Source organism: Colletotrichum destructivum, chromosome 1 (assembly GCF_034447905.1).
Source record: "Colletotrichum destructivum chromosome 1, complete sequence".
NCBI classification, from domain to species: Eukaryota; Fungi; Ascomycota; class Sordariomycetes; order Glomerellales; family Glomerellaceae; genus Colletotrichum; species Colletotrichum destructivum.
In genome coordinates, this window is record NC_085896.1 from 4,949,470 (window position 1) to 4,973,935 (window position 24,466).

At 57.0% G+C, this 24,466-nt stretch overlaps 9 protein-coding genes across 9 annotated transcripts; 4 read left to right on the plus strand and 5 right to left on the minus strand.

The window, feature by feature from the left end:
* Window positions 1–1,118: 1,118 nt before the first annotated feature.
* CDEST_01493 (Putative carbonic anhydrase) lies at window positions 1,119–2,419 on the minus strand (the record flags this gene model as incomplete). Its single annotated transcript, XM_062917652.1, has 1 exon — window positions 1,119–2,419. The coding sequence occupies one exon, from the start codon at window positions 2,417–2,419 to the stop codon at window positions 1,523–1,525; it is 897 nt and encodes a 298-aa protein (XP_062773703.1). The 3' UTR covers window positions 1,119–1,522.
* Window positions 2,420–4,203: 1,784 nt separating this feature from the next.
* Window positions 4,204–5,492, plus strand: CDEST_01494 (Putative Pma1 stabilization in the golgi family protein). The gene is made up of 2 exons (XM_062917653.1): window positions 4,204–4,821; window positions 4,881–5,492. Exons 1-2 carry the CDS (start codon window positions 4,479–4,481, stop codon window positions 5,489–5,491), a joined length of 954 nt encoding a protein of 317 aa, XP_062773704.1. The 5' UTR covers window positions 4,204–4,478; the 3' UTR covers window position 5,492.
* A 1-nt stretch (window position 5,493) lies between these two features.
* On the minus strand, window positions 5,494–6,188 carry CDEST_01495 (uncharacterized protein). The gene is made up of 2 exons (XM_062917654.1): window positions 5,616–6,188; window positions 5,494–5,561 (listed from the first exon to the last, which is right to left on the minus strand). Exon 1 carries the CDS (start codon window positions 5,903–5,905, stop codon window positions 5,636–5,638), a length of 270 nt encoding a protein of 89 aa, XP_062773705.1. The 5' UTR covers window positions 5,906–6,188; the 3' UTR covers window positions 5,494–5,561; window positions 5,616–5,635.
* A 1-nt stretch (window position 6,189) lies between these two features.
* Window positions 6,190–7,803, plus strand: CDEST_01496 (Putative small ribosomal subunit protein eS7). Its single transcript, XM_062917655.1, has 3 exons — window positions 6,190–6,518; window positions 6,946–7,028; window positions 7,091–7,803. Exons 1-3 carry the CDS (start codon window positions 6,357–6,359, stop codon window positions 7,455–7,457), a joined length of 612 nt encoding a protein of 203 aa, XP_062773706.1. The 5' UTR covers window positions 6,190–6,356; the 3' UTR covers window positions 7,458–7,803.
* A 58-nt stretch (window positions 7,804–7,861) lies between these two features.
* On the minus strand, window positions 7,862–9,869 carry CDEST_01497 (Putative dynactin subunit 4; the record flags this gene model as incomplete). Its single annotated transcript, XM_062917656.1, has 2 exons — window positions 9,325–9,869; window positions 7,862–9,266 (listed from the first exon to the last, which is right to left on the minus strand). Exons 1-2 carry the CDS (start codon window positions 9,609–9,611, stop codon window positions 7,862–7,864), a joined length of 1,692 nt encoding a protein of 563 aa, XP_062773707.1. The 5' UTR covers window positions 9,612–9,869.
* A 3,067-nt stretch (window positions 9,870–12,936) lies between these two features.
* On the plus strand, window positions 12,937–16,520 carry CDEST_01498 (uncharacterized protein; the record flags this gene model as incomplete). Its single annotated transcript, XM_062917657.1, has 3 exons — window positions 12,937–13,212; window positions 13,271–13,864; window positions 13,918–16,520. The coding sequence occupies 3 exons, from the start codon at window positions 12,937–12,939 to the stop codon at window positions 15,700–15,702; spliced, it is 2,655 nt and encodes an 884-aa protein (XP_062773708.1). The 3' UTR covers window positions 15,703–16,520.
* Window position 16,521: 1 nt separating this feature from the next.
* Window positions 16,522–17,755, minus strand: CDEST_01499 (uncharacterized protein). The gene is made up of 3 exons (XM_062917658.1): window positions 16,933–17,755; window positions 16,765–16,846; window positions 16,522–16,673 (listed from the first exon to the last, which is right to left on the minus strand). The coding sequence occupies exons 1-3, from the start codon at window positions 17,522–17,524 to the stop codon at window positions 16,574–16,576; spliced, it is 774 nt and encodes a 257-aa protein (XP_062773709.1). The 5' UTR covers window positions 17,525–17,755; the 3' UTR covers window positions 16,522–16,573.
* Window positions 17,756–19,614: 1,859 nt separating this feature from the next.
* CDEST_01500 (Putative formyl transferase, ACT domain, formyltetrahydrofolate deformylase) lies at window positions 19,615–22,025 on the plus strand. Its single transcript, XM_062917659.1, has one exon. It carries the CDS (start codon window positions 20,205–20,207, stop codon window positions 21,066–21,068), a length of 864 nt encoding a protein of 287 aa, XP_062773710.1. The 5' UTR covers window positions 19,615–20,204; the 3' UTR covers window positions 21,069–22,025.
* A 186-nt stretch (window positions 22,026–22,211) lies between these two features.
* Window positions 22,212–23,326, minus strand: CDEST_01501 (Putative cutinase/acetylxylan esterase, alpha/Beta hydrolase, cutinase, serine active). Its single transcript, XM_062917660.1, has 3 exons — window positions 22,786–23,326; window positions 22,587–22,704; window positions 22,212–22,519 (listed from the first exon to the last, which is right to left on the minus strand). Exons 1-3 carry the CDS (start codon window positions 23,233–23,235, stop codon window positions 22,335–22,337), a joined length of 753 nt encoding a protein of 250 aa, XP_062773711.1. The 5' UTR covers window positions 23,236–23,326; the 3' UTR covers window positions 22,212–22,334.
* Between the last annotated feature and the right edge of the window lie 1,140 nt (window positions 23,327–24,466).

Consider the following 24,466-nt stretch of genomic DNA (forward strand, 5'->3'; position numbering starts at 1 on the left):
TGGCTTCGATCCAACGTTACAGCTGTCTTTGCTGTGTTCAATTTTGCTTGAGAGATAAAATGTAGCAGCGTTGATCCAACGGACTGCGGCATAACCATTGCGAATGGAGACGAGGGCGGCATTGCAACTTGCCACAAGTTGCCGACAAGGCCGATGAGACAGCAATGTTCTGGAAGCGGTTTTTGGGGGGGGGCTATTGGCGTAGGCGAAGAGATGAAAGAGCTCATGCCTGCTCAACGAAGAACTCCAAGAGGGATCCCGTATCCCCGGAAACAGAGACCTCCATGTACAGCAACTTGCAGAGGCGCACTCGGGACTGCGGCGAAGGATGGAAGTGCAACCGCTGGCTCGTGCTGTTCCGGGAGGGGGAGAGGGGACCAGTGCCGAGCCTCTTCCTGTCACTGTCCCCTTTGTGTTTGGAAGTCCTCCTACCTGGCCTCCTCAGTGAGCATGAAATCTACGACGATAGAGTCATCCGTGTCGGTGGAGATGATACAATAGTCACTCTCTGCGCTTCGTGTCGGTTTTTTGTGTTGTTTTGGCCATCTCCGGCCAGGTGTGACTGATAAGAGCCCGGGTTCCATCCGCCTGTGGATCTTGGTCGCCCCCCGGCCTGTCTCGGCACAAGCAACGACGCCATCGCCAACAGCGACCATGTCAAGGGGTGACAGACATCTATCTCTCCACACTCTCTTGTAAATTAATCTCAAGAGACGTTTCAAAGTATATTTCTGATAGTGTGTGTATTCTACCTCTGGCAGCAATCAGAAAATGTTCAAGATGTACAGTCACACACATACGATTGTTGCGTTGCTCCATCTCAGTTCATTAGTCGATTAGAGATTTGTGCTTGTGTTTCTTTTAATCTGGTTCTTCTGATAATCTCTTGCTCGAAAACCATCTCCTACCCAAGAATCACGTTTTTCCTTGGCATGCGCACCCCTCCACACCAAGCCTGCTTCGCCCCCGCGCCTAAAAAAGAAAAGCTCCCACACTCCTGGTCACAAAAACTCAATCCTCAACTCCGGTATGATAATGATGAGAAGAAATAGAAATGAAATCCCGCTGGTGACTGCACCCTGATAACGGTCTCTATCCTTGGACACACTCGCGCGTCCACGGAGATGCAATGCAGCGAAGGGGGGGTGACGCTACGGCAGATTCGGCTCGCTTGACGTTCCCACTAGGCTAAACCGGATCGACAACAGACAGGTGGGTGGTGGGTGTGGGGGGGTTGTCACTTGTGCGTGGTGGACATGTCTCGGTCGAAGAGTCTCCTAGAGTCCCAACCCCATCCCGGATCTGCAATGGGAGGGGGGGAAGTGGAAGATGCCGCGCCCTCAACAAGAAAATTTTCCCCCACGTCCCATGCCGTGATGGAGGTGAACGCACAACGCGGGCAGCTGTCGAGAAGCCCAGGTTCCATCCGTGAGTCACCCCCGGTGGGCCGTAAAAACATAGACCGTAGACCGCAGACTATAGACCGTAGACCGTAGACCGAAGACAGTGGGGGGGGGGGAGCTCAGAAGTCGGCGCCCGGGAGGTGGTAGAGCTTCTGGATGTCGTGCAGCATGGACTTGTGGTCGATCTTCAGGTCCTTGAGAAGACCGTCGTTGAAGCCAAAGACCCAGCCGTGGACAATGGGGAACTTGTTCTTGGCGTACGACTGCTGGATGGCGGCCGTCTTGATGACGTTGCGGCACTGCTCGACGACGTTGAGCTCGACGAGGCGGTCGTATCGGGCGTCCTCGTCGGCGATGGCGTCGAGCTCGGCCTCGTGCAGGCGGTAGACGTCGCGGATGTTGCGCAGCCACGGGTTCAGCAGGCCGAGGTCCTTGGGGGTCATGGCGGCCTTGACGCCGCCGCAGCCGTAGTGGCCGCAGACGACGATGTGCTTGACCTGCAGGTGGCGGACGGCATAGTTAATGACGCTCATGACGTTGAGGTCGATGTTATTGACCATGTTGGCGATGTTGCGGTGGATGAAGGCCTCGCCGGGCTCGAGGCCCGTGATCTGCTCCGCGGGGATGCGCGAGTCGCTGCAGCCGATCCAGAGGTACTCGGGCGACTGGCCCTCCGACAGGCTGACGAAGAAGTTGGGGTCCTGCTTCTTCTTCTCCTCGGCCCAGCGCCGGTTGTTCTCGAAGACGCGGTCGTGCGTCTGCTTGAGGTAATGCTCAATGTCCTGGTCCGCCATCTTGGGATTGGGTTTGTCAGAAGCGCGTCTGTGGGAGATATGGGAGAAGCTGGATGTCTGCTGCTGCAGGTGGTGGCGGTGGTGAAGAAGCTGACGATGCCGAGTGTCTCTGGGCGGGATGATGGGTCTGGGAAGGGCGAGTCGCGCAGGGGAGACGAGGGAGGGGGAGAGAGAGGGGGGGAAGAGGGCGAAGGAGCGCGGGACAGGGCGAGCTTTAAACATGAGGGAAGATGTTGGAAAGGGGGGGAGGGGGATGGGACACAGAGAGAGAGAGAGAGAGAGAGATAGAGCGCGAAAGAGCGAAAGAGTGAGAGAGAGAGAGGCTGCAAGTTGACTGAAAGAGGGTAGCTTCGGTAGCTGATGCTGCAGGTAAGCGGAGGTGGATGTTGTCAGATCGGAGCAATGGCAAGCCAAGGTGAAGAAATGTCGCACCTTTCCTTCTTCCTAGATGCACATACAATCAACCAACCCATACAGAGAGCTTCACACGGAAGATTTGTTGGGAAGGTCCGACGGCCGCGCACGCTAAATAAAACTCACTGCACAGGATGGTGCGGGGACGGTGCGGCCCTTTTTTCCCACCATCGCTGCTCTGCATCTGTACACGTAACGGAGGGTATCTAGCACCGAAGTGGTGACTCTGGCGACGGTGACTCGCGAGTGTCGGTGCTCCGGGCGGGTTGTTGGGGAGACGGTGACGGACGGGGCAGGGTGGAAGCTTAATTGGGGTGGATGAGTGACGAGTCTGTCCAAGATCGTCACCGGTGGATGGGGCGCTGGAGATTGCGGCTGGATAATTACATTGAGACTATTGAGTCTAGATGTGGACTTGGCCAGAAAAACGTTTATCTGCGCGTCTGCCCTGTCTGCATCATCAGTAGCAGTGGGTAAGGAACAAACTGCAGTAGTAGCGAAAGACGATGCATCTCGGATAGTAAAAGAGATAGATGGGTGAGTCAATCAAACCCGATCGTGTTTGGATGCCGAGCAGCCATGACTGGCTCCGCTGGATCAACGGCTTTCATCCTTCCCTACCTAGCCATCCCAGCAGCACTGTGCCGGGCTGTGCCGCACCAAAGACTGCCCCGGGGTTCCGGAGACGGCGCCGGACAAAGACCCACATATCCCGATCCTTCGGTGTCACGAGTTCCCCCCCGGTTCCCGTTCTCCGTCGCCCATCTCCCAATTCATTGTCATCTGAAGCAACCCCCCCCTCCTCTTGCTCATCTGAAGACTGGAGGACTGATGCATCTCACGAAGTGCCGAACCTTGCAGATGATACATAATCCCACTTCGCGAACCAAACGGGGCTTCCTGCGCGCAGAGACCTGAAGCGCAGAGGGCCCCAGCGACCACGCGCCCCGACCTCCATGGGTACTGTGCCGTTCGCCTCCTCCCCAACTCACAGAACTCACCCAAGACCCCAATCGGCCGGTCTGAACACTTGCTGATTCTGTCTGCTCACCTCACCACAACCCCTCAGCTCAGGCCCCACAGCAGTCCCCGAATCTTGCACCATCACAGCGCAGGCTCATGTTTCCGGGCGTTGCAACCCAGAGAGAGAGAAGGTCACTTCTGCGCGCGCCGGTCTGATCGCCCCATCCACGCTGGAAACGAGCTCAAAATCTTCTTGAAACCGGAGAGGGGGAGGAGCCCCCTGCATGTCATGTCAGTGTGTGCCCTGGTCCCACGGCCTGCCGTCCTTCCTCGTCCGGCACCACCAGCCGGTTCGTTCTGCAAGCAGGTGGCCACAGGTGCCTTGTCATGACGATTAGTAGCACCAGCCATAGTCCCCTTCCGCTGCCATCATCTAGCTTTCACCAAATTAGATGGCAGTCTTCGTGTCACTCAAAACTGACGGAAAATAAACCCCCGAACCGACAACCAGCCCACGAGAGTGAAGAAAGTTTTGTAGCAGACGTGCTGGAAAGGAGCTGCAAAACGCTCCCTCCGAAGTTTGTTAAGTCGTACTGCATGCCGCTCAGGTTGGAGGCGAAAAAGAAGAGTCCAACAAGGTTTCAAGATGATGAGAAATAAGGTGTCCCGTGAGCGGCATCACGCAGGCAGGGTGAGTATTCGTCGCATTCTTGCATGTTCAGCGCTTGACTCCCGGTACATAACGGCGCCTGCTGCCTCTCCTCCTACCCGCCTTTGCTCGGTCAACCGTTGGTTTCTCTGACGTGAACCACCTTTCGCCCATCGAATGCTACAGGTCGGCATCTTGAATATCCAATTTTCCTTGTAAAACAAACCTCCTCACTCTTCGTCACAACCACACGCCATGGTACTCGGCAGGTTTTCAAAGGGCGTCGCCCTCCTCGCCACGACGGCGCTGGCCTTGTCACAAACCGCCAACGCCGCCATCCTCCCCCGGCAGAGTAACGAGGCACTTCGGCCCTGGGTGACGGTGGCGGCCGACGGTGCTGCCAAGACCATCACTCCCACCATCAACGACGGCAAGACGACGTCCGCCTTCACGGGCAGCACGACGCTACCCACGGCGGACGCCCAGGGTGCCGGCACCTTCCTGCTATGCAACCAGGCCGCCGGCTCGGGCGGCCTGAGCCAGCCCTTCTGCTCTCCCAAGGGGAACAGCGAGCTCGAGGGCGGGAAGACGTACTGGGGTGAGAAGCCTCCTCTGGCCATTCGTTGTGCAGCGGTTCTAACCAGAAGTCCGGAAAAGTCACCTGGGACGCCGCCCTCTTCCCCTCCCCGAACACGATGGTCCAGGTCCAGGGCGACTACGGCGTGACCAAGACCATCGAGGCCGGCCACGGCTTCACCTCGCAGATGATGCCTGCCTCGCAGGGCCACTTCGCCTGGGCCGCCGTCGGGTACAACATGGCGCCCAACGAGTCGCTCGACGTGCAGCTCGTGCTCGCCGTGCCCGCGACCAACGGCACCATCACAGGCCGTCACGTCGGGCCCAAGGTGCGCATCGTCAACCGGTCTCGGGGGCCGCCGAGGCGCCGCGGGCCCAACGTCTTCGGCATCGTGCTGCCCATCGTCTTCGGCGTGCTGTCGCTCGGCGGCATCGGCTGGTTCGTATGGTGGTACGGCCGCAGGAAGGGCATGTTCCACTCGCGCGGCCGCGGGTACGGCGTCGGCAAGAGCCGCGTGCAGCGGACGGCGGACGTCAAGATCGGACTGGGCGACAGCGCCTTCTCGTCGCCCGATCGCGGCGTCGAGATGATGCCGCCGCCCGCGAGGCCTCCGCCGCCGTCCGAGGGCAACGTGTTCCGTAACGAGCTGAGTCGGCAGGAGAGGAACGAGAGGGCGCAGACGATGCTGTGAAGAGGGAGCGGGTGATGGATTTTCTACTCAGACGATAGAGGATCTACAATGTTGTATGAGTGCGACATAACTTACGCTCGTTAGGAAAGAGTTCTAACATTTGATTTGGGCGGCAAAAACATACCTTAATCCAATGTAATATAATTAATTCATGATAGAGAAGAAGCCAAGAATAGGCCGGAGAAAGAGAAAGGAGAAATGTCGTCTTTCTATCGAGTGAAGGGCGTCCTTTTTGGGATCATCAAACAAGAATGACAAGAATGAACACATCAAGTAGACAGCATGGAGGTCTGGCGACTTACATGAGTTGTCGTCAACATGAGGTTCATAATCATTTAGCAAACATGTTGGAAATAGGAAATGATACCTCGTACCCGGACAAGGATTTCTCTCAGCGAAAAAAGACTTCTCCATAACATGGCATACAACAACGATCGATGTTGGCAGGTCTCAACGGCTATGATATTGAAGCTCGTACCGAAGAACATCATACACGATGCTCACTCACGCCTTCATGTTATAGCTAGTTACATGAGGTGAAGGGTGAGAATGCTGTGGCGGGGCACCTGTCTGCTGCTGGTCCAAAAAGGGACAAGCGCGGTATCGAAGGTGAGTGGATTCCTACCCAGCCTTGTTGTCCAATCAGAAGACGCCGAAACAGAAGCGAAAAATCACACTGGGCACGGACCATCCGGGGCTTGCAAACCCCAATCACTCGCTGGGTCCCCGCCCACCGTCTCTCAATCGCAAAACTTTCGGATCGCGACGTTCGTACCCATCTCGACTTTTTTCTCGTTTTCGACTTCGTCCGCTCGAGCAACAACTAACCCCTCCGACCCAACGTCAACCACCTCCAACCGCCACAATGTCCGGCCCCGCGTTGAACAAGATCGCTGCCAACAGCCCCTCGCGGGCCAGCCCCTCTGAGCTCGAGCAGAACATCGCCCAGGCTCTGTACGACCTCGAGAGCAACACCGCCGACCTCAAGGTCGCCCTCCGCCCTCTGCAGATCGTCTCTGCCCGCGAGGTGAGAACTACCTGAAACTAGAAAGTCCTTGGACGGACACGCGACCTTTTTTTGTTTCCCCGAACCCGAAAGGATTCCGAAATCCTGTTCCAGTCGCCGCGGGCACGCGAGACACGCACATGCACATGAAGAGAACCCCCATCCAATGGAGCAATGAGACCCCGAAGCCTTTTTTCCTTCTCGATTGAAATACATCAGGAAGAGGAGGAGCGCGGGAGAGGTTACTGGTCGTGAAACACCATGTCATCTGCGCGCGCGCAAAACAAGTCTCGATGGGTTTTTTGTGTGTGTAGTAGTCGTTGTCGTCGCTGCCGTGGCGGCCGAGATTTGAACGCTGAAAAGAATGATAATCTCTCAGGAACAAGGGCGGGAAGCGGTCCAAGGCATCGTCCTGGAGCTCGCATGCTGACTTGTGATCTTTCTACAGATCGAGGTTGGCCACGGCAAGAAGGCTATTGCCATCTTTGTCCCCGTCCCTTCCCTGCAGGGCTTCCACCGCGTCCAGCAGCGGTATGTTAACCTCTCTCTCCCTTGGTATGACATCAGTACAGAAACTAAGACCGGAACAATAGCCTCACCCGTGAGCTCGAGAAGAAGTTCTCCGACCGCCACGTCCTGATCCTCGCCTCGCGCCGCATCCTGCCCCGCCCCAAGCGCTCTGCCCGCTCCCGCAACACCCAGAAGCAGAAGCGCCCCCGCTCCCGCACCCTCACCGCCGTCCACGACGCCATCCTCACTGACCTCGTCTACCCCGTCGAGATCGTCGGCAAGCGCCTCCGCACCAAGGAGGACGGCTCCAAGCTCCTCAAGGTCATCCTTGACGAGAAGGAACGCGGCGGCGTCGACTACCGCCTCGACACCTACACCGAGGTCTACCGCAAGCTCACCGGCCGCGGCGTCACCTTCGAGTTCCCCCAGTCCGGCGCCACCGAGTACTAGACGTGTCTCACTTCTCATCAAGAGAGGAGGCTTGCGTTTACTCGTTTTGTGTGTGTGGGATGGTTTACTAAAAGACATCAAAGAGGGAATGATTCAAAAAGTGATCTTTGGTCGGTCAATGATGGGTTTGGCATTTGGTCTGCTGCGATGAGAGCATGGCAATGACTGGTTGGTCAAAAGGGTCTGGCGTCTAAAGGATGTTATAGCTTGGGCGATTCAATTACAGGCTGCCCCCGAAAATGCATATACCACACATCTGACCGCCCCTTACTCCACCTTCCGTTCCGATTGATTGCGTGATTGAATTTGACTGGCCGTGGACATGCGTGCATCGTCGTCCTCCGCCAGAAGATAAGAAAGTCAAATGTTGGGTATCATTTTCCATCTGCCGCAGGTCTGTCTAATTAAGTCTGGTTGATGCGCCCCACGCCTAGGACGCACCAGTACGCCAGCTCCCTCTTTTCCCTGGCCTCTTTGTCCCTGTTCGTCGTCGTGCCCACGTCGCCCTGCGCCTCCGTCTCCCATTCGATCCGCACAAACATGGGTATCTCCAACACCTCCTCGTCCTCCCGCAGTTCGTCTCCGTCTCCACCCGCCGCCGCCGCCGCCGCCTCGTTCCCCCGTTCGAGGGACGCCGGCACGACCTCGAGCACGATGCTCACCCAGTTGCGGCCGCGGTCGTAGATCTTGCCTACCTCGGCCTGCTGCATCCCACCCTCCTCGCCCCGCCGGCGCTCCTTCTCGCCGTCGTCCTTGAGCGCGTCGTCCCACATGTCCGTGTTGGCGTCAATCTCGAACTGTGGGCACAGCACCGTCACGGTGCTGGCGAAGCGGCCGGGCGTGTTCGACGGCGTCGCGAGGGACACCTTGACCGTCTCGAAGATGGGGTTCTTGAACGTCAGGAGGTACTGTACGGGCTTCAGCGGCGTGAGCCACAGCTCCTGCGGTATCGGCGGCCGGGCGGTGGACGGGATGTTCTGCACCTCCGAGTTCAGAGGCCGGATGGTGATGGTGGGGATGTAGCTGCCGGCTACAAGGCGGATGCGGAACCGCGTGTTGGAGATCTTGGCCTCGGGCTTGCTGATGATGTGGCGGCAGATGGGACATCTCTTTGACCGCTTCGTTCTAAGAAGGTAAGGGATGGGCCGCAGCTCGTCTCGGAACCGTACGGGGTCTTGCTGCTGCGAGTTCTGGGCCAGAGTGGTTGTGTCGTCGCTGTGGGTGTGCCTGAGCTTCTCAATGGCCTCAGTCTCATCCAGGTCGGTCGTCTTCAGGCCCTCGCTAGGACTTTCAGCCTCTCTCATGATTTGCACTTTGCCCCGCGCCTGCTTGGGCCCAAAGTTGTTGCCCGTGTAGAGGCTCATTATGCGGGACAGAGATCCGGGCGAGTTGAGGCCGAGGTCGCCGAGCGATGACAGACCGCCGGCGGAGGGGTTTGCGTTTGCCATCTGATTCTGGTAGAACGATTTGAGCAGAGAGAACTGCAGGTCCGAGTCCATGTCCTCCGGGTCCAGGTGGTAGTCTTCGGCCTTCTCCTTCTTCCTCTCCTTGTGCTCCTTCGGAGTTAGCTTGGGCTGGCCGCCATTCTGCAGCTTCGCCAACTGCCCGTGGATACCGTTGGGCCGGTCGAACTTGATGCCAATCTCGGTCGAGCTCCAGGTACAGTAGGAGCAGGTCAGGACATATGAACCCCCTTGGGGCGCTGAACCGTCAGCGGTGAGCAGGCTGCTGCTTTCTGGGGGCGCATCGAGGCTGGTGACAGCGAGGGGGCCGACGCAAACGGGGCATTGGAAGCAGCTTCGGGTGCACCTTGCCGGCGAGTCAGCCACGCGGAGTCCATCTCCAACAGCCGGGTTCGAAGACTAACCTGTTGCCTTCGCTTTTCAGGTTGCTGCTAGGAACCTCGAACAAGCAGTTGGGACAGTAGTAGGTGACAATCTCTTCGTTGACACATCGCGGGCATCGGATTTGGTGGCAGTCCTCGCAGTACATCAGGTGCTCCAGAGGAAACAGGCTGAAGTTGGCGCGCGGAGCACGTGGGTCAAAGGTTCGCTCATCGTCTTCTGGGCTGCCCGGCGTCGACGAGCCCTCCTCGTGCTCCCGGGTTTCGGAACAGGGGCACCGGATGTAGGTGTACGGGGTCAAAGGCGCCATATCTGCTCCGACATAGTGCGCGTGGGAGAGGATTCCGGAAGCAGCAAGGCTCGATTGGGCGAGGGGCGCAGGGAAGGGAGGCGACTGTTCTGCGTGGAGAAGGCTCGAGGAAGAGAGGGCGCGTTTGAGAATCTGCACGGAGCTGTCTCCCGGACGCGACAGTGCAGAATCCAGACTCCAGAAATCGCGGAGCAGCTGACGGAGGACGGAGGGCTGTTGGCGCCAATAAGCGGTCGGACCTACCTTTGATCCACCTTCAGCACAGGCGGCTCAGGGTTCTTATCGATAAATCCTTATGTAAGCAGCCTGGCATCCCGACTTTGTGTGCACTGGGGGGCTTGGGACAGGCACAAGCCCCCTTCCCTCCCCATTCCCCAAGCTCCAACCGTCATCACCAAATCAACCCGTCCTCGTTGCTTAGTGATATATCAGTCCGAGCGAGCAGCTCGCATCTGGGGACGGACGATATTGATCAACCTGTCTCGAGGTTGTCAGACACATGTCAAGACCGACGTCCGGCTCTTGCCAATACACCGCCGGCTTGTCGCCAAGAGATATGCCTTGATGAAGAAGACACTCGTGTCACCCATCACCACGTTCGACTTTGACTACTTTTGACGACTCGAATGATTCATCTCGGTGTCGCCGCCTGAAGAGCATGATTCACCCGCCGCACCTGGCTTCGGGGAATTGAGCTTGTCTCCAACCTTGTTTCCCACCGCTCACAAATACCGAAGGCCCAGCCCAGGCTGGCTGGCTGGCTGGCTGGCTGGGCCGGCCTCGCGTCTCGTCTTGTCTCGTCTCGTCTCCTCGCCTATTTCCCATTGCCCGTTCGATCGATGTCACAATCGGGGCTCCACCTGGCTGGATCTCTGCTCTTCCAGCTTCGACGTTTTCGTAGCGGCCCAGCGCCGAACTTGTTGTGGGTGGCCCAGATCGGTCAAGTACTACGGGTCGTCTCCAGTCCCCTCTAGCCAGTGACGGTTTAGGTCGTGGAAGCCTTCCGCCCCGACTAGAGCAAAAGCCGAATCACTCTCCATTTTAGGATTGCCCTCTCTTCCTCCTGCCTGCCTGCTTGCCTGCCTGCTTGCCTGCCTGCTTGTCTGTGCCTGCCCGGTGGTTGATGGGGAGGAAGAGATGCTCTGGCCGATGGGATCCGCCTTCGGAGTTGCTTTGTGCCACATGGCCATGAGCCAGGCTGTGGAGGATAACTGGCGACCCCGCGAACCATGGCAGCACTTGGACATTTGTTGGTCAGCCATGTCCATGCCATGCCGAGTCGCTGAGTTTTCTCTTTGAGTCGTGAATCTACGCGAGGCAGGGACCTGTCAAGGCGTCGGTTGTGTCCCCGCCAGACGGTCTGAGTTAGCTCACACAAGACTGCAGAGCGTCGAGGCCAACGTTTTGGGTTGCCGAATACTCGCGTCGCTCGTCGAATCAGGGTGTTGACGAGCTGTGCCCTCCATGGGCGCCGAGATTGCAGGATCCGTAAATATCTCTCTGAAGTCGAGCACACGGCGCGCGCACCACCTCCCACAGGCCATCTACCGGCCTCTCATCCATGGTAACAGGGTGTTCATCTCGCTCGACGGCATGAAGCTAGGCAATCTAGACACTGCATCCCGGCTGTCCCATTATACCGGATCCCAACCCTGGGTCACCCTTGCAGTCCTGCCGCAAAACAAACCGTCAAGTTTACCGGGGTAGCACAACAGTGTCTAGAAGTCACTGACGGAGAGTGTTGGCAACATACGACTCTGAGACCTGGCTGGGGAGGCGGCCGACTTGTGCTCGAGGGGGTCACACCCGCCCTTCTTCTGGAGTTTTAGGTCGTGATGGATAATCGACGCCCTATGCGGATGACCAGGCTTTGTCTTCACCAACCGCCACTCACCAGGCTCTTCAGCTGAAGTGGCTAGAGTCGAGATTAAACCCCCTCCGATAAGATGAAGACGGCCAAACGCCATACCGCGCGCTCCGGATGCGATCGTGAACGTTGGAAGGGTTTGAGATGACTTCACCCACGGGCCGTCGGGTGACTTCGATGAATCAGCAGAGCATGCCCGATTTCGATCGTCCCAAGACAACAGGACAACTTTCGCAGAAGGGAAACACAGCTCCCGGTGGCTCAGTGGCCACTCACTTGAGACATTGCTCTTTTCAGCCGATGGGAGCCAACTCTGACCAATCACCAAGCTTCATTCTGAATGCACGCCATCACCGAAGGATGCATAGTGGACGGCGATCCCCTTCAATGACGAGCCCGGGACCGTGAGCTGGTAAAGTAAAGGGAGTCAGCAGCAACGATTTACATTACTGCCTCTCATTATCATCGTCATGAGGTTCCAGGACCCAGGAGTGTCGCTCATGTCAATCACTACGATATCGTCACCTTGAATTCCGTCACCGCAGCGTCTGTGGGGACACAGATTCCGTTTTGAGATATCCAGGACATCATCTGCCTCCATCAGCAAGGAAAAATACATTAGTCATCGACGGACTTTTCCTTTCCACTCTCTTTCAGTTGGGAAACGCCAGGTCACGGACGGGGAACCTGCAGTGGCACAGTTTTGAGCTGATGCAGGATACAACAGCAGCTACAGTAGCAGCAGCATCAAGGCCGTCCCAGAACAGAGGGATCACACGGGCGCACATTTTGCGGAACCCGAGAGAGCGTATGCTAATGCATCTCACCTGCAGATAACAGGCACGTCCGCTCGCTGGCCCCTCGCCAAAATGTGGCAGCAGAGACCTCTGAACCAGGGCAGGGTCCGGACTGAGGGGTTTGTCCATAGCTCCTCCAGGTGGCGGCCCGGTCTAAGACATCCTTTTTGGAGTCTCTCTCTCCCTTTTGCCGCGTCACTCCAAAGACAGCTCGGACCGTGGGCGAGACGGCTAGTCTCACCAGGGCGCCAGTCCCGAAAGTCCACTCGGGCGGTTCTGATCTTGGACAAGCGACATAAAGCCATCAAGACACCCATCCAGAGACATTTACTAAGGTTTTTTGGCGTTCGTTTCTCCACCTAACCAGAACCGCTGTGAGAGTCTGGACCTGCTGCTTTCGACGAGTTTGACGAGGTGTCGGCCGCCCAAAGTCCTTGTTCCCTTCTACGGGCGTACTGATCACCGCACTAGTGGGCTCGGTATCTCTCCCCCACCCTCATAGTGATTGACGGAGATCTACCAGGGGTCGTGGTGGGTTGTCGGGGATTTCCAGGTCGATTGGTGGTGGTCGAGAACTCGACGCTGCTCTGCAGTCATCGGCGCCATCGACTATCGTCAGGTCTCAAGTTTCAAAGAGGTCTCTGGCCGCTTTCAGCCCAGTATGTGGTCTTCTAGGCACAGGAGCTACTCTGGGACCACACATATCAACGTGCCAGTCCCCCCCGCCGACCTGTCTCACGCTTCCGCTTTCACCATGACCGGTCGTCGATATCCACGTATGTCTCTACCGCCAACGCCTACAATGTCGACACCAACTCAAGAGTGGGTGCCAAAGAAGCTGGGCATAACTATGGAGGGACGAGTCCCTCAAAACTCGAAGGTGAAGAGGTGGGATGGTGCGGCAAGGTCCTGCAGTGACTGGGACAACCTGAGAAGGGTAAGTCGAGCATCAGAATGATACGATCGTGGAACTCGTACTGACATTGGCGATGTAGGACCCTGAACTCTGGTTCCGCGGCGGGAATTGCTTCGTACATCTGTACGGCAAGGGCCAGTCACGCAGAGGGCCTGCATTCAAGGTCCCATTTGGGGCTCTGCTCTCGGCAAAATGCCACCCTTTCGTCAAAAGGTTCATGTCTCGCGACGCGATGCCCGAGTCGCCCGTGTCGTTTGACGACCAGTACGATGACTTGGACCGGTGGAATGCTCTCAACCCCAACGAGAAAGTCGAACTTTACATTCCAGCGCCGCCCATGGCGGACAAGGAACAGTCGTTTGCCTATCACCTCGCGACACGCAATTTCTTCGCCTGGATTTTCCGCCGCTCGGTTGTCGGCGAACACCTGGGCACCGCTCTCATCGGCCTGCTGAACAGCATGGCGGAATTCAGAGGCAATGACCAGGACAACATCCCAGATCTCATGTCGTACCTGGATGAGGAGGGTTATCTGGACATCAAGGGCCAGCCGCATCAAGCGTTGGCTCTCCTAAATCTTTCCGAGTTCTTCCAGATGAGGGACATGTACATCGATGCATTCAGTCACTGCGTTGGAATGAGCGAGGAGCTCCCCTACAGCCCTGAGTACCAGGTATGTCTCATCAACACCAACGGGTTTCATCAGTGAGACTGACAGAATCCCAGCACATTGGTTCAGTCACCAAGACTCACATCCGACGGGCCGTAGCGAACATGAACGCACGGCTTAGCAAAGCCGGCGGCATGCTGAATCTGTTCTTGGAGGAGGAACTGTCTGAAACCCACCTCGGTCTACCGGCAGGCGGCCGTGCTCACTTGGACCGATTCCGAGCCTTTACAAAATCATTTTACACGACGAAGCTGGGCGCTTACCCGCCGCTCTCCTTCGACGCGCAGAAGAACCCCGTCTTCGACCCCGAGGTGCTTACCATCATGCGCAAAGACTTCCAGGCTGTGTATGAGCTGCTGGTCGACGAGAGTTTCACTTCTGCCGAGAGCAGCCCGATCCTTGCCCAGGGTGGGATTTGCACGTACCAGAGCGTTAACGACTTTGACCGTCGTTGTAAGTTCCAGTCGCTCCGGCATCCACTGCCGTTGCTTCCCGAGCCGGCCGGGGACAGGTCTGCCCGTCGCGTGTCTCTCCAATGGCTGGCAAACACCGCGCGGGGCGACAAGCTCAAGCCCGACCAGCGTCTCGTGGCCCACAGCGCTCTGATCAAGGCGATGAACATGCGGGATCAGGACCTGCTCGAAAACGACTTTGTTCGTGCGTACCGCAAGTTTGAGGAAGACTCGGTCTCGCCGCTCAGCCGTGTTGACAAGGTCGAGAAGATCAGTCTTGTGGATGCCCGCAAGGTCCGATGGATCTTGATCTACGCCACGTATCAGGTTCTCCTGAGCTGCACGCAGGCTCCGCCAGAGGTTCGCGACGCGGAAAAGGTGGGCTACCATCTTGCTATCTCGACCGAGAAGCTACCGCCTTGGAAGGAGGGTCGCAACTTGCAGTCACTCCTACGCAAGCAGACCGACCTCACAACGAACGTCAAGCGGACGCAGTCCGTCACAGACTGGGCATCCAAGTGCAATGCGGTCCCGAGCCTCATTGTTACGCCCACCATCGACATCCGGCCAGATATTGACTACATGGCCAGATCGCGCCAAGAGGAGGAGAGGGTGTCCCGTCGCCAGTCGGTATGTGTAAGCTCAACCGGGACGGGCGCAGCACGGTCCCGGAGTCGGAGTCTCTCTCGTAGCAACCCATTCCGACGATCTCTCAGCATCTTCCGCAAACTGGAAGAGCAGTGCGCTCCCGCTCCAGCGCCCAGGAAGGCATCATACTGCGAGATCGTCGTCCACGGCTACGGCAACGGCACCAACGCGGTCAAGAAGTCGACCATCCCGCCCCCAGAGGTTTCGCCGCGGACAGTTACAGCTCCCCGTTCGTTCTCGACGTCGTCCGAGTCCAGCAGCGTCTCCGAGCCCCAGTCATTGGGGGCCTTTAGCTTCGCAACGACCGAGTCAACGGCGCCGCCGACGTCGCCCGAGGCGGTGTGCAAGAACTGGCCGAACCAAGGCTCGCCGATGCTCAGCCCAGTGCCCCTACGTGGCCGCCGGCGCGTCAAGGCCGTGCTCGCCTTCGCGGAACCTCCGGAGCCTCCTCGCGCCAGCTCCCCTCACTTCAGCTCCCCGGAGTTGAACGACAAGAGACGCCATAGCGTCATGAGCTACGCGCATGACTACGAAGAGTTGATCAAGCAGCAGGAGAGCGACTTCCACCGTCACGAGCTGGAACCGCTCCCGCTGCAGATCCGTAAGACGTCGATGCCGCTGCACACCGAGCTGCATGCCGAGTCTCCGGTCCTGGGGACTATCGATGTGGACATCAAGCCCGAGTGGGAGCAGTACAAGGACCTGGGGGGGCTGACCAGCTTGTCGCCCCTGAAGATCTAGGGACGTCTTGAATATCCTTTAGCCTCAAAACGTTGTGTCGAGATGAGATGAGATGAGACGAGATGGACGACCAAAACAAAAGTCTCTACTTTTCTGTCATTCTTCTTCTTCTTGTTCTTCTTTCCTTTGTAAGAAATGTCCTTGGACACGATGAGATACCCTGCCGTACCCTCTCTATCCTAGCGTCGCATGGCGGTGGTTGAAAACAGGCGTTGGGAACCGAGAAGGGATTTCGTTTTGTATGGTAGCATGCTCATCGAGCGAGCTTATTCGAGCTTATTGACAGACTAACACTATCATTCCCATATTAAATCTTTCCTTTACACAAGAGTTCCTCTTCCATTCTTGAGAGGGGGTAGAGCCATGTGACATTTGAAGCCTAGTCCAACTGATGTGTGCGTGGGGGCATGGACGCGCACCCCCTGACCCCCCGACCTTGCCCGTTATCCTGGAATGCTCGCCGAAAATGCAGGGGCTCCATTCGGCCGCCGTTCCGATACCGAGCGCTAGCGCTGACGGCTTGGGCATGTGGGTTTTGCGGCTGCAAGTCCACGTTTCCTGCATGACGGCTGCATCCATCGTGGGGTTCTTTCTATCCGGGGTGGGAGACAGATCTCCCGATGAATGGGAGTGCTCGACGTCATTCTACAGAGTGCAAAGCGTCTCCGAGGTCCCTGGTGGAGGAAGAATACTAAAAACACATTTGCCTCACGTCTCAAGGTTTGCCGTCTCGCCCTTTTGTTCTGTTCCCTCCTCTTTCTTGAAAATCACCCGGGTCGCCTTTTTCTGACCAAACTGACTGACGTACCGATTTCCCCCGCGAAACATGGCGAAAGATTTCGAATCGCGCGTCGCGTGTCGGATTATGGATCTATTCGGTCTTGGTCGTCTTGGAAGCCAGGGCCAGGCCGTCGACGATTTCGCCGCCCAGGGAAAACATCATGTAGCCCGAGCCGAGGAGCCAGGCGCCGCTGTTGCGAAAACACACCCCCCCAGTCAGCACACACACGCCACCTCTCGCACTTCACGGTTACATTTCAAGAGGGGAAAACAAAGGCTTACTTGGGGATGATCCAGAGAAACAAAAGATCCATGAACGGGTTATGGCCGATGTTGTCGAAGCCGGAGAAGTACTCGTTCGCCCCTACCGTACACGTCACGTTAGCATGACCCAGAACCACAGCATGCCCTACATCGCGCTCCCCCCCAGAGAAGAAGTCTTGCGCTCACAGTATAGGACCGTCTTGCTCAACGTCATGACGGCGGCGCTGAAGCCGATGACAATGGCCAGGCCGCCCGCCCTCCCGCCGACGGTCTTTTTCACGCTGCCCGCGGGGCCGCCCTCGACGGCTTTGCCGCGCGAGAAGTACAGCCATACGTAGGCGAGGTACATGACGCTCTCGACGGCGTTGAGGGCGCCCTGGGCCGAGGTGAAGCCGTTGCGGGCGTTGAAGGCCTTCCAGCCGTAGACGTGGTCGACCTCGCCGTAGAGCGCGTAGGGGGCCCACAGCGGCCAGTGGAGGTGACCGCCCGGCATGGACCAGGGCCGCAGGAGGACGTAGCCTGTGTCCCAGGCGACGAGCGGCACCGAGATGGCGAGCCAGAGGAGGGTGAGGCGGGTCGGCGCGTGGGACCAGCCTCGGGGCGGGGTGGATTCATTGTCGCGGGCGGCGGGCGGGATGACGACGGATGAGGCGGCGGCGGCGGCGGCGGTGCGGGTGCGGGCGCGCGGAGGGGAAGGAGAAGGGGACGCGGAGGGCGAGGGGGAGGAGGCGTCAACGCCGTTGGGGAGGGCGCGGGAGGAGGACCGCGTCGAGACCATCTTGAAAGATGTTATCGAAGAGAGAGGGCAGTGGGTGGGCTTCGCTTCTCGAGGTGTGTAGAGGTTTCGAGGTTCGGTTCTCCAGCGGATGGGCGGAGAGGTTTTTGTTGACGATGTTTGTTTTTTTGTTGGTGTCGTTGCGGGATGGATGAGAGAGGAATCGACGAGCCGTGGGCGGAGGAGGCGAGGCGAGCCCCTCGGAGAGGAGCGTGTCGAATTAGACTTTGCAGTCTACTTGTTGTGTGATTGTCGCATTCGCGGGAAGGGGGGGGGGGGGGGGGGGGGAGCCCTGGCCGACCCAGGCCTCTCACGCTTTCGTTTCTTGTTTCTCGGGCCTCCTCGCCGGGCGGACCTTGGCCTTCCTTCCCGAAACGGTTCGTGCGTGATCGTGTCGGGTCGACACGTCTTGATTAGTCATCCGGCAGCTTTATGTGCCCCGGGTGATAGTGGGTCTGTGCTCTCCTAGCGGATTGCGGGGGAGGGGGGCCGCCCTTCCTCGAGACATTGTCAGTTGGCAGTTGCGCCCGGAGGGCTCTTTTCTCATTGGCTCTTGCTTTCGTTTGCTTCTTCTCGGTGTCATTGGCGGCCTTGAATAACACTAGGACATCCAATTCAATGGCTGTATTGTCTTGGATGATCTGTAGATTCGGATGCAAGACGAGTGACTTAGTTGTCAGCCCGGCAGGGTGCAGTGTGCTTGGCTGCGAGGGCCCCCGAGGCACCGGCAAGATTATGCGTTGCGAATGTTTGAAGCTACAAGACCGAGTCTTGCCACTAGTCTCATTGGCGACCGGGAAATTTAGTGCTAAAAGTCACCTTGGGAGGTCAACTTCAAATGGCAGCGAGGCAGCCGGCAGTCGTGTGATGTGGTCTATTGTTTGTCAAGCGACTGATCTTCGTCGCTTCTACGTATTATGTCCAACCTGGATACAGAGGGTATGAAATCTGAGGCGAAATAATCAATTGGAGACGATAATGGGCTAGTTAGAGGCGCACAATCTAGAGAGATGAGAAGAAAATCATCGCAAAGATCACTCAGAGCTTTCGTTACTGAGGTCCAAATCCATAAAAACCGTCTGAAATAGGTCATTCTGGTTGCCTATATTCACATTTCGGGCAGCGTAGCGGTGCAGGAATTGCTGGGAGGGGCAGTCCAACTCCCTCCATCAACATTAAAATCGAACACCATCACCGTTGTTGCTGCCTTGGCCCTCACCATTGCAGCTATCCCTGCTGACGGAATCTATGGGGAAGGTGGGCCTTCACTTCAATATGTACATCAGTGATGTGAACGTGGTATCGGATAGCCAAGCACAGCGGTTGCCTCGGTAGAAGCAAAGATTCAGTGGGTCGCTTGCGAACGATGACCACTACCACAAGCAGTGCTTTACCAAGTTTTGAAATGTGCAATAGTCGCTTGGCAGAGCCAGTTGCAGCATCGCCTGGCTCAATCTTAGCGGTTGCAACTGGATTTGGTACGCGGCAGTGACGCGAACAAGGATACACTATTCGGGCGATCGTCTACACCCGAGGCACCAAGGAGTAGTGGCGTGATTGCTGATGCTGGTATAGACATTTGAGAACGCCTCTAAATCTAAATGGCCATTATTCGTGTTCCAAAACGATACTTATGAAATCTCTCCTTGATCTGCTACTTCATTCAGGGAGTGCACTAAGTCTCAGTTATCAAAGTGCAGCTGGTTAGATAGTGTCTCGGAACCCTGGTTGTGTTGTCTGGAGGCAGTGTCCCAAAATCGCTGCGCTCGAGGTCTCATGCATTTCCGTCAACTAAAGGAGCAAAATTTGTCGAGAAGGAGTACAGGGTAGATAATACCAAAGATTGAGGGAGTTGTCGCTTGAAGAAAGATATAATAGAAGCGCCCAAAACCCTGTTCTAGACTAACAACAGGCCGGCGACTCGCCGGAAGAGACGATCAAAACTGGGCACCGGCCGACAAAAGACGACATGTGGAGAAGTAGGAAACTCAGTAATTCATGTACTTGAAATATTCACGGGGGAAACGCTGATGGCAGAGAGAGTGTACTTGAAGTCAATTGGCGTCTTATGGTAAATCGGATATGAAGGATAGAAAAAAAAGAAAAAGAAAAAACACCCCCGACATCCAGCTCTCGCAAGATCTAATTTAGTAGCCCTCTGTCGTCGACCCTAACGTATCCGCAAAGTGCACTGAATTCTTCAATTGAGGGGGGGTCTTTGGGGCACACACCACACTACACGAGTCAAAGCCCAATGAGAAACACAGGCCGTACCTATTGTCTCATCAATCCAGTCTACCTCGGTCTCATCCATCTTCTCACTCATACTTCTTTCTCATTGAGAGACACTCGTGCAGGACTCAACCAACCGAGCCTCGGGCTGTAGAAAGCTCTCGAATTGCTGAAGAAAAAAACCGTCTTCAACGGGATGGGCTGAGCTATTTGCGGGTCTCCGAAACATCCCCGAGGTCGGAGGGGCACCACTGACGGAGCTGGTGCCCCGCGGCCGATTTTTAGTGTTTGACTCATTTCTTCCAGCTGAGTGTGTGTTTGTGTGTGTGAGAGAGAGAGGTTGAGATTTTGAGTGTGAAAAAGGAGTCACAAAACATCCCTCACTACGATCATCAGCAACGCTCTTCAACCCCCCCACCCTCTTCCCCCCCTCAAACAAAAGACATTCAACATGGCTCCCGCCGCTCACGATCACATCCTGACGCTCTCGTGCCCGGACAAGTCCGGCATCGTGCACGCCGTGACGGGGGTGTTTGCGGCGCAGAAGCTCAACATCCTGGACCTCCAGCAGTTCTCGGACCCCGTCTCGGAAAAGTTCTTCATGCGCGTGCACTTTGGGCCGACCGAGTCCGAGTCGACGGAGCACCTCACGGCCCCGTTCGACGCCCTCGCCGCCGAGCTCCAGCTGGACTGGTACCGCATCCGGCCCGTCGCCCGCAAGCTGCGCACCCTCATCATGGTCTCCAAGATCGGCCACTGTCTCAACGACCTGCTCTTCCGCGCCAAGTCGGGCCAGCTGCCCATCGACATCCCCCTCATCGTCTCCAACCATACCGAGTACGAGGGCCTCGCCGGCAACTACGGCATCGAGTTCCACCACCTGCCCGTCACCCGGGACACCAAGGCCCAGCAGGAGGAGGAGATCCTGCGCCTCGTCAAGGAGAACGACATCGAGCTCATCGTCCTGGCCCGCTACATGCAGGTCCTCTCCCCTAAGCTGTGCGAGGCCATGTCCGGCAAGATCATCAACATCCACCACTCCTTCCTGCCCTCCTTCAAGGGCGCCAAGCCCTATCACCAGGCCTATGAGCGCGGCGTCAAGATCATCGGCGCCACCGCCCACTTCGTCACCGCCGACCTGGACGAGGGCCCCATCATCGAGCAGCGCATCTCGAGGGTCGACCACGGCATGAGCCCCAAGGACCTCGTCGAGGAGGGCTCCAACATCGAGAGCCAGGTCCTGGCCGCCGCCGTGAAGTGGACCGCCGAGGGGCGTGTTTTCCTCAACAAGACCAAGACGGTCGTTTTCAACTAGACTCATCATCGTTCGCGGGCGGCATTGTAATGAAAAATAAAAAGTTGGTCTGCTTCTCTCTCTCTCACTCACTGGTCGTCTCTGCGAACATGCCGCCTACATTGAAATGCCTTCTCATGTAATCACGTCCTGTCCCCGGACACGTTGTTTCTTCTCACCTCGTAACTCATCCGCCCTTTCATCCCGCTGGGAGCATCTTTCATCAACGGTGTGGAGGGCGACGGAATGCGCCCGTGGGCTGCTCAACTCGGCCATAATCTGAACATCAGGCTTCATCGGTCGATTCTCGGATTGAATCTCAAAGAGGAGTTACGGTATCTTCACATTACCGCTCATGCATCCTCCACTTATCTTCCTAGATGACCTGCCATCGTCCATCGCGTTTAAAGCAAGCCAGGGGCGTAATGGTCCCCCTTCATCAGTTCAAGTTGTCCCGTGGAGTCGGCTGGCCGTGTCGTAGACATATGCTGCAGTGTCAGGAGAAAGAGATCGAACGCTTGTACAGAACTTTGCTGAACCCCTTCTCCTAGGGCTGCTCAGTCTGAGCCAAGCTTATCTCATTTATTCTCGGGCTTGGGGACTCGAGTTGGATATGCATATCGGAACGAGCAGCCGCGTTGGTTGGACGAGGCTGTTTGTGAGGCCTTGTCAATGAAATTGTCCGACGCTATTCTGTTTGTTTGTTTGTGGGCATGAAAATGAGGCCCCGGGCTATTGGGATACTTGTCGTTCACAAACACAACGTTAACCACAAAATATTTTGCTCTCGAGACCGCTATAGCGCACCTAACCAGTCTGATAGCCCGCAACGAACACTACAACGGACATGAGTCGATACATATTGCTCTTGAAGACCTGGATCCCAAAGGCTAAGAAAGCGATTCTCAAATCCGAGTTGTCTTTTGGTCTCGCCTGCGAGGATAGAGTTCAATTACAAGAGTACGAGATGACCAGCGCAGCACAACTGCCCTACCGAAGGTAGGTTGGCACTCGCAAAGGGTAAGTAACACTTCCTCTGGTCGGTCACATCAAATCGAGACTAACAGGCATGATCTATCAGTTGTTGTGGACAGATAATTCAACAATAGTTGGCAAGATGCCTTTCACGGATTTTGTGCTGATGAGGTGTTGATCATGGGCTTCTCGTAATCGGTCGATTCATCGTCTCAGTCATTAAGTACGTAAAGGGGATTACAGCAGCCAGCTTCCAACCCTTCCTCCTCCCCCACCCCCTTTTTTTTGGAGTTTGTCACTTTGGCGAAGCTCTTACGCAACCAGACCAGCAACAAAAGCAGCGGCCGCGGGGGCGTCCTGCTCGTAGTTGCGGTGGTCGGCGGTGATGATGATGCCGCCGTCGCAGATGTTGTCGCCGTCGTGGCAGATGACCTTGACCTTGGACGCGGGAATGTTGCCCACGCGCTGGCCGTCGAATGGGTCGCCGAAGATGAGAACTTGCACGAAGTTAGCGACTCACGCCACGACGCGCGGGTACACGTTGGGGGGGGGGATGGTACATACCGGCAGAGATCCGGTTGGTCTGGGCCGCCGTCAGCTTGGCCGCGGCGTTGTGAACGAGCTGACCGCCCTGGCTGTATCCGGAGAGGACGATCTTGGTGTTGGGGCACTGGGTCACGGCCTGTGTTCGAAGTGTTTGTTAGTCGAGAAGAACACCCCCAAAGGCTATTATCCACCACAACAGGCAGATCCGTTTACTTACGCGGGCGACCAGGTTGGCCATGGTGGTGCTGCCACCCGCATCACCGCCGGCGAGGAAGCCAAAGATGCTGGCAGGGTAGTCGACGCCCTGGACAGCCAAGTTCGAAGCTCCGACGCGCGAAGCGAGAGCGTTGAAGAAGACAGGTCCCTCGGAGCCCGCCTCACCGACGTTGCCGGACTGGGTGGTGCCGCGGGCCCAGATCAGGGTGACCTTACGGCAGGGGGTGCCGTCGGTGAGCTGGTTGAAGGTGTCGCCGTTGTACTGACGCTTGGAAATGGTCGGGTGAAGAGCGTCGGCCTCCTGGGGCTTGACGGAGTAGGCAGCGTTGTAGTAGGCCTCGAGCTCGGCGATGGGGAAGGCTCCCACCTCGCTGCGGACGACGGGAGGGACGCTCTCGAGGGGCGCGGCGAGGGCCGTGGAGGCCGCGAGGAAGAAGAGGCTGGCCTTCATTGTGACGGCGGTGTTGGCGAGTCAGCTGCTTGACCAGGGCTGGCCTGGGGCTTGAAGAAGCAAGAAAGGGGGGGGGGAGGAGACTTGTCGGGGAGGGATGGGAGTCTGAAGCTCTGACGATCTCTCATGATGTTATTGGGAGCTGGGGAATAAAGCTCCTTTATATGCCGAGGAAGCCGTCGTTTCGCGAGTACGAATTTACGCAGACTCTCTCTCCTCAGCTAGAGAGCCGACATGTGCACGTATCCCGTGCGGAAAGTTGCTGGGCCAAGCCTTGGCCATCGGTTGCTTGCATCATTTTGCAATGCCTACAGCTCCGACTCTTTTCATCCCAACTCGAAAGCTTGGCCCCGGGACCCATGTCGGCCTGTTCCCGGGTTTCTGACTCCGACCATCCCCCCCCCCCCCCCCCCCCCCCCCCCCCAATTGACCAGTCAGGTGTTCTGTTGCACCAGGCACGGAGGCATTCGAAGAGGAAGCTGGCAGGCCGGAGCAAGTTTATTGATTTCGTCCTGCAGACCGACTAGCCCACTACAGCACCTCGGCCCGCACCGGCGTCCGTTTGTGCAGCCATGTTCTGAATTGTCGGTGGGTTGGTGAATGGGACCTTTGCGGCTTGCACGGATGACCAATGTGAGCCTGACCTGAAGCTGGAAGTGATCATCACGGTCCAGAGTCTTTGGATAGAGGCCCATGGCGGCACGGTTCGTCCTGATAGGTCCGGCACTTCGCAGTAAATATCGGAGCAGGGTTGCGCGCCGGCCTGTCGTCGAGTCTCGTGGCTTCTGGCGGTTTATTCTGGCGGGCCTCTAGGACAGGGATCGCGTGACATCGGCTCGGGGCTGTCGTCTGATAACAGGCAAGCGAATTCGGCATTGGCTCCCAAATCGTACAGGTGTTTGTCCCTCATCGCGGGGTAATCGGGGGGCGCTTATGATGGGTGGTTGGTGAATGGATGTTCTGGAGAACACGTGGGTAACGTGCCGAGATATGACCTTCCACTTTAATAATGGATCCCCGCTCCAAAGCTTTTTTGAAGCTCCGAAGTGTGGGATCTATGAATAATGACGGGCTCCTGTTGGGCGTTGACGGAGCTTGGCACCAACCTGTTTGCCTGGGGTGTTCCGCCTCGACGATGAATAGTTTGCGACCGGGCGAAGTCTAATGACGAGACCCCCCGGAAATGACACTTGACTCGGACGAAGCTGCAGTTGCCATATCAAGTTGAGCG

Excerpts from the sequence above, each read along its gene's own strand:
- CDEST_01495 (XM_062917654.1), bottom strand. The coding sequence starts at position 5,905 with ATGGAGAAGTCTTTTTTCGCTGAGAGAAATCCTTGTCCGGGTACGAGG.
- CDEST_01496 (XM_062917655.1), top strand. The coding sequence starts at position 6,357 with ATGTCCGGCCCCGCGTTGAACAAGATCGCTGCCAACAGCCCCTCGCGG. Across the intron at positions 6,519-6,945 it reads AGATCGTCTCTGCCCGCGAG|ATCGAGGTTGGCCACGGCAA; the intron begins GTGAGAACTACC and ends ATCTTTCTACAG. Across the intron at positions 7,029-7,090 it reads TTCCACCGCGTCCAGCAGCG|CCTCACCCGTGAGCTCGAGA; the intron begins GTATGTTAACCT and ends CCGGAACAATAG.
- CDEST_01501 (XM_062917660.1), bottom strand. The coding sequence starts at position 23,235 with ATGAAGGCCAGCCTCTTCTTCCTCGCGGCCTCCACGGCCCTCGCCGCG. Across the intron at positions 22,705-22,785 it reads TGGCCAACCTGGTCGCCCGC|GCCGTGACCCAGTGCCCCAA; the intron begins GTAAGTAAACGG and ends CTTCGAACACAG. Across the intron at positions 22,520-22,586 it reads GACCAACCGGATCTCTGCCG|TTCTCATCTTCGGCGACCCA; the intron begins GTATGTACCATC and ends ACTTCGTGCAAG.
- CDEST_01499 (XM_062917658.1), bottom strand. The coding sequence starts at position 17,524 with ATGGTCTCGACGCGGTCCTCCTCCCGCGCCCTCCCCAACGGCGTTGAC. Across the intron at positions 16,847-16,932 it reads GAGCAAGACGGTCCTATACT|GGGCGAACGAGTACTTCTCC; the intron begins GTGAGCGCAAGA and ends CGTGTACGGTAG. Across the intron at positions 16,674-16,764 it reads TTTCTCTGGATCATCCCCAA|CGGCGCCTGGCTCCTCGGCT; the intron begins GTAAGCCTTTGT and ends TTTTCGCAACAG.
- CDEST_01494 (XM_062917653.1), top strand. The coding sequence starts at position 4,479 with ATGGTACTCGGCAGGTTTTCAAAGGGCGTCGCCCTCCTCGCCACGACG. Across the intron at positions 4,822-4,880 it reads GGGCGGGAAGACGTACTGGG|TCACCTGGGACGCCGCCCTC; the intron begins GTGAGAAGCCTC and ends AGTCCGGAAAAG.
- CDEST_01500 (XM_062917659.1), top strand. The coding sequence starts at position 20,205 with ATGGCTCCCGCCGCTCACGATCACATCCTGACGCTCTCGTGCCCGGAC.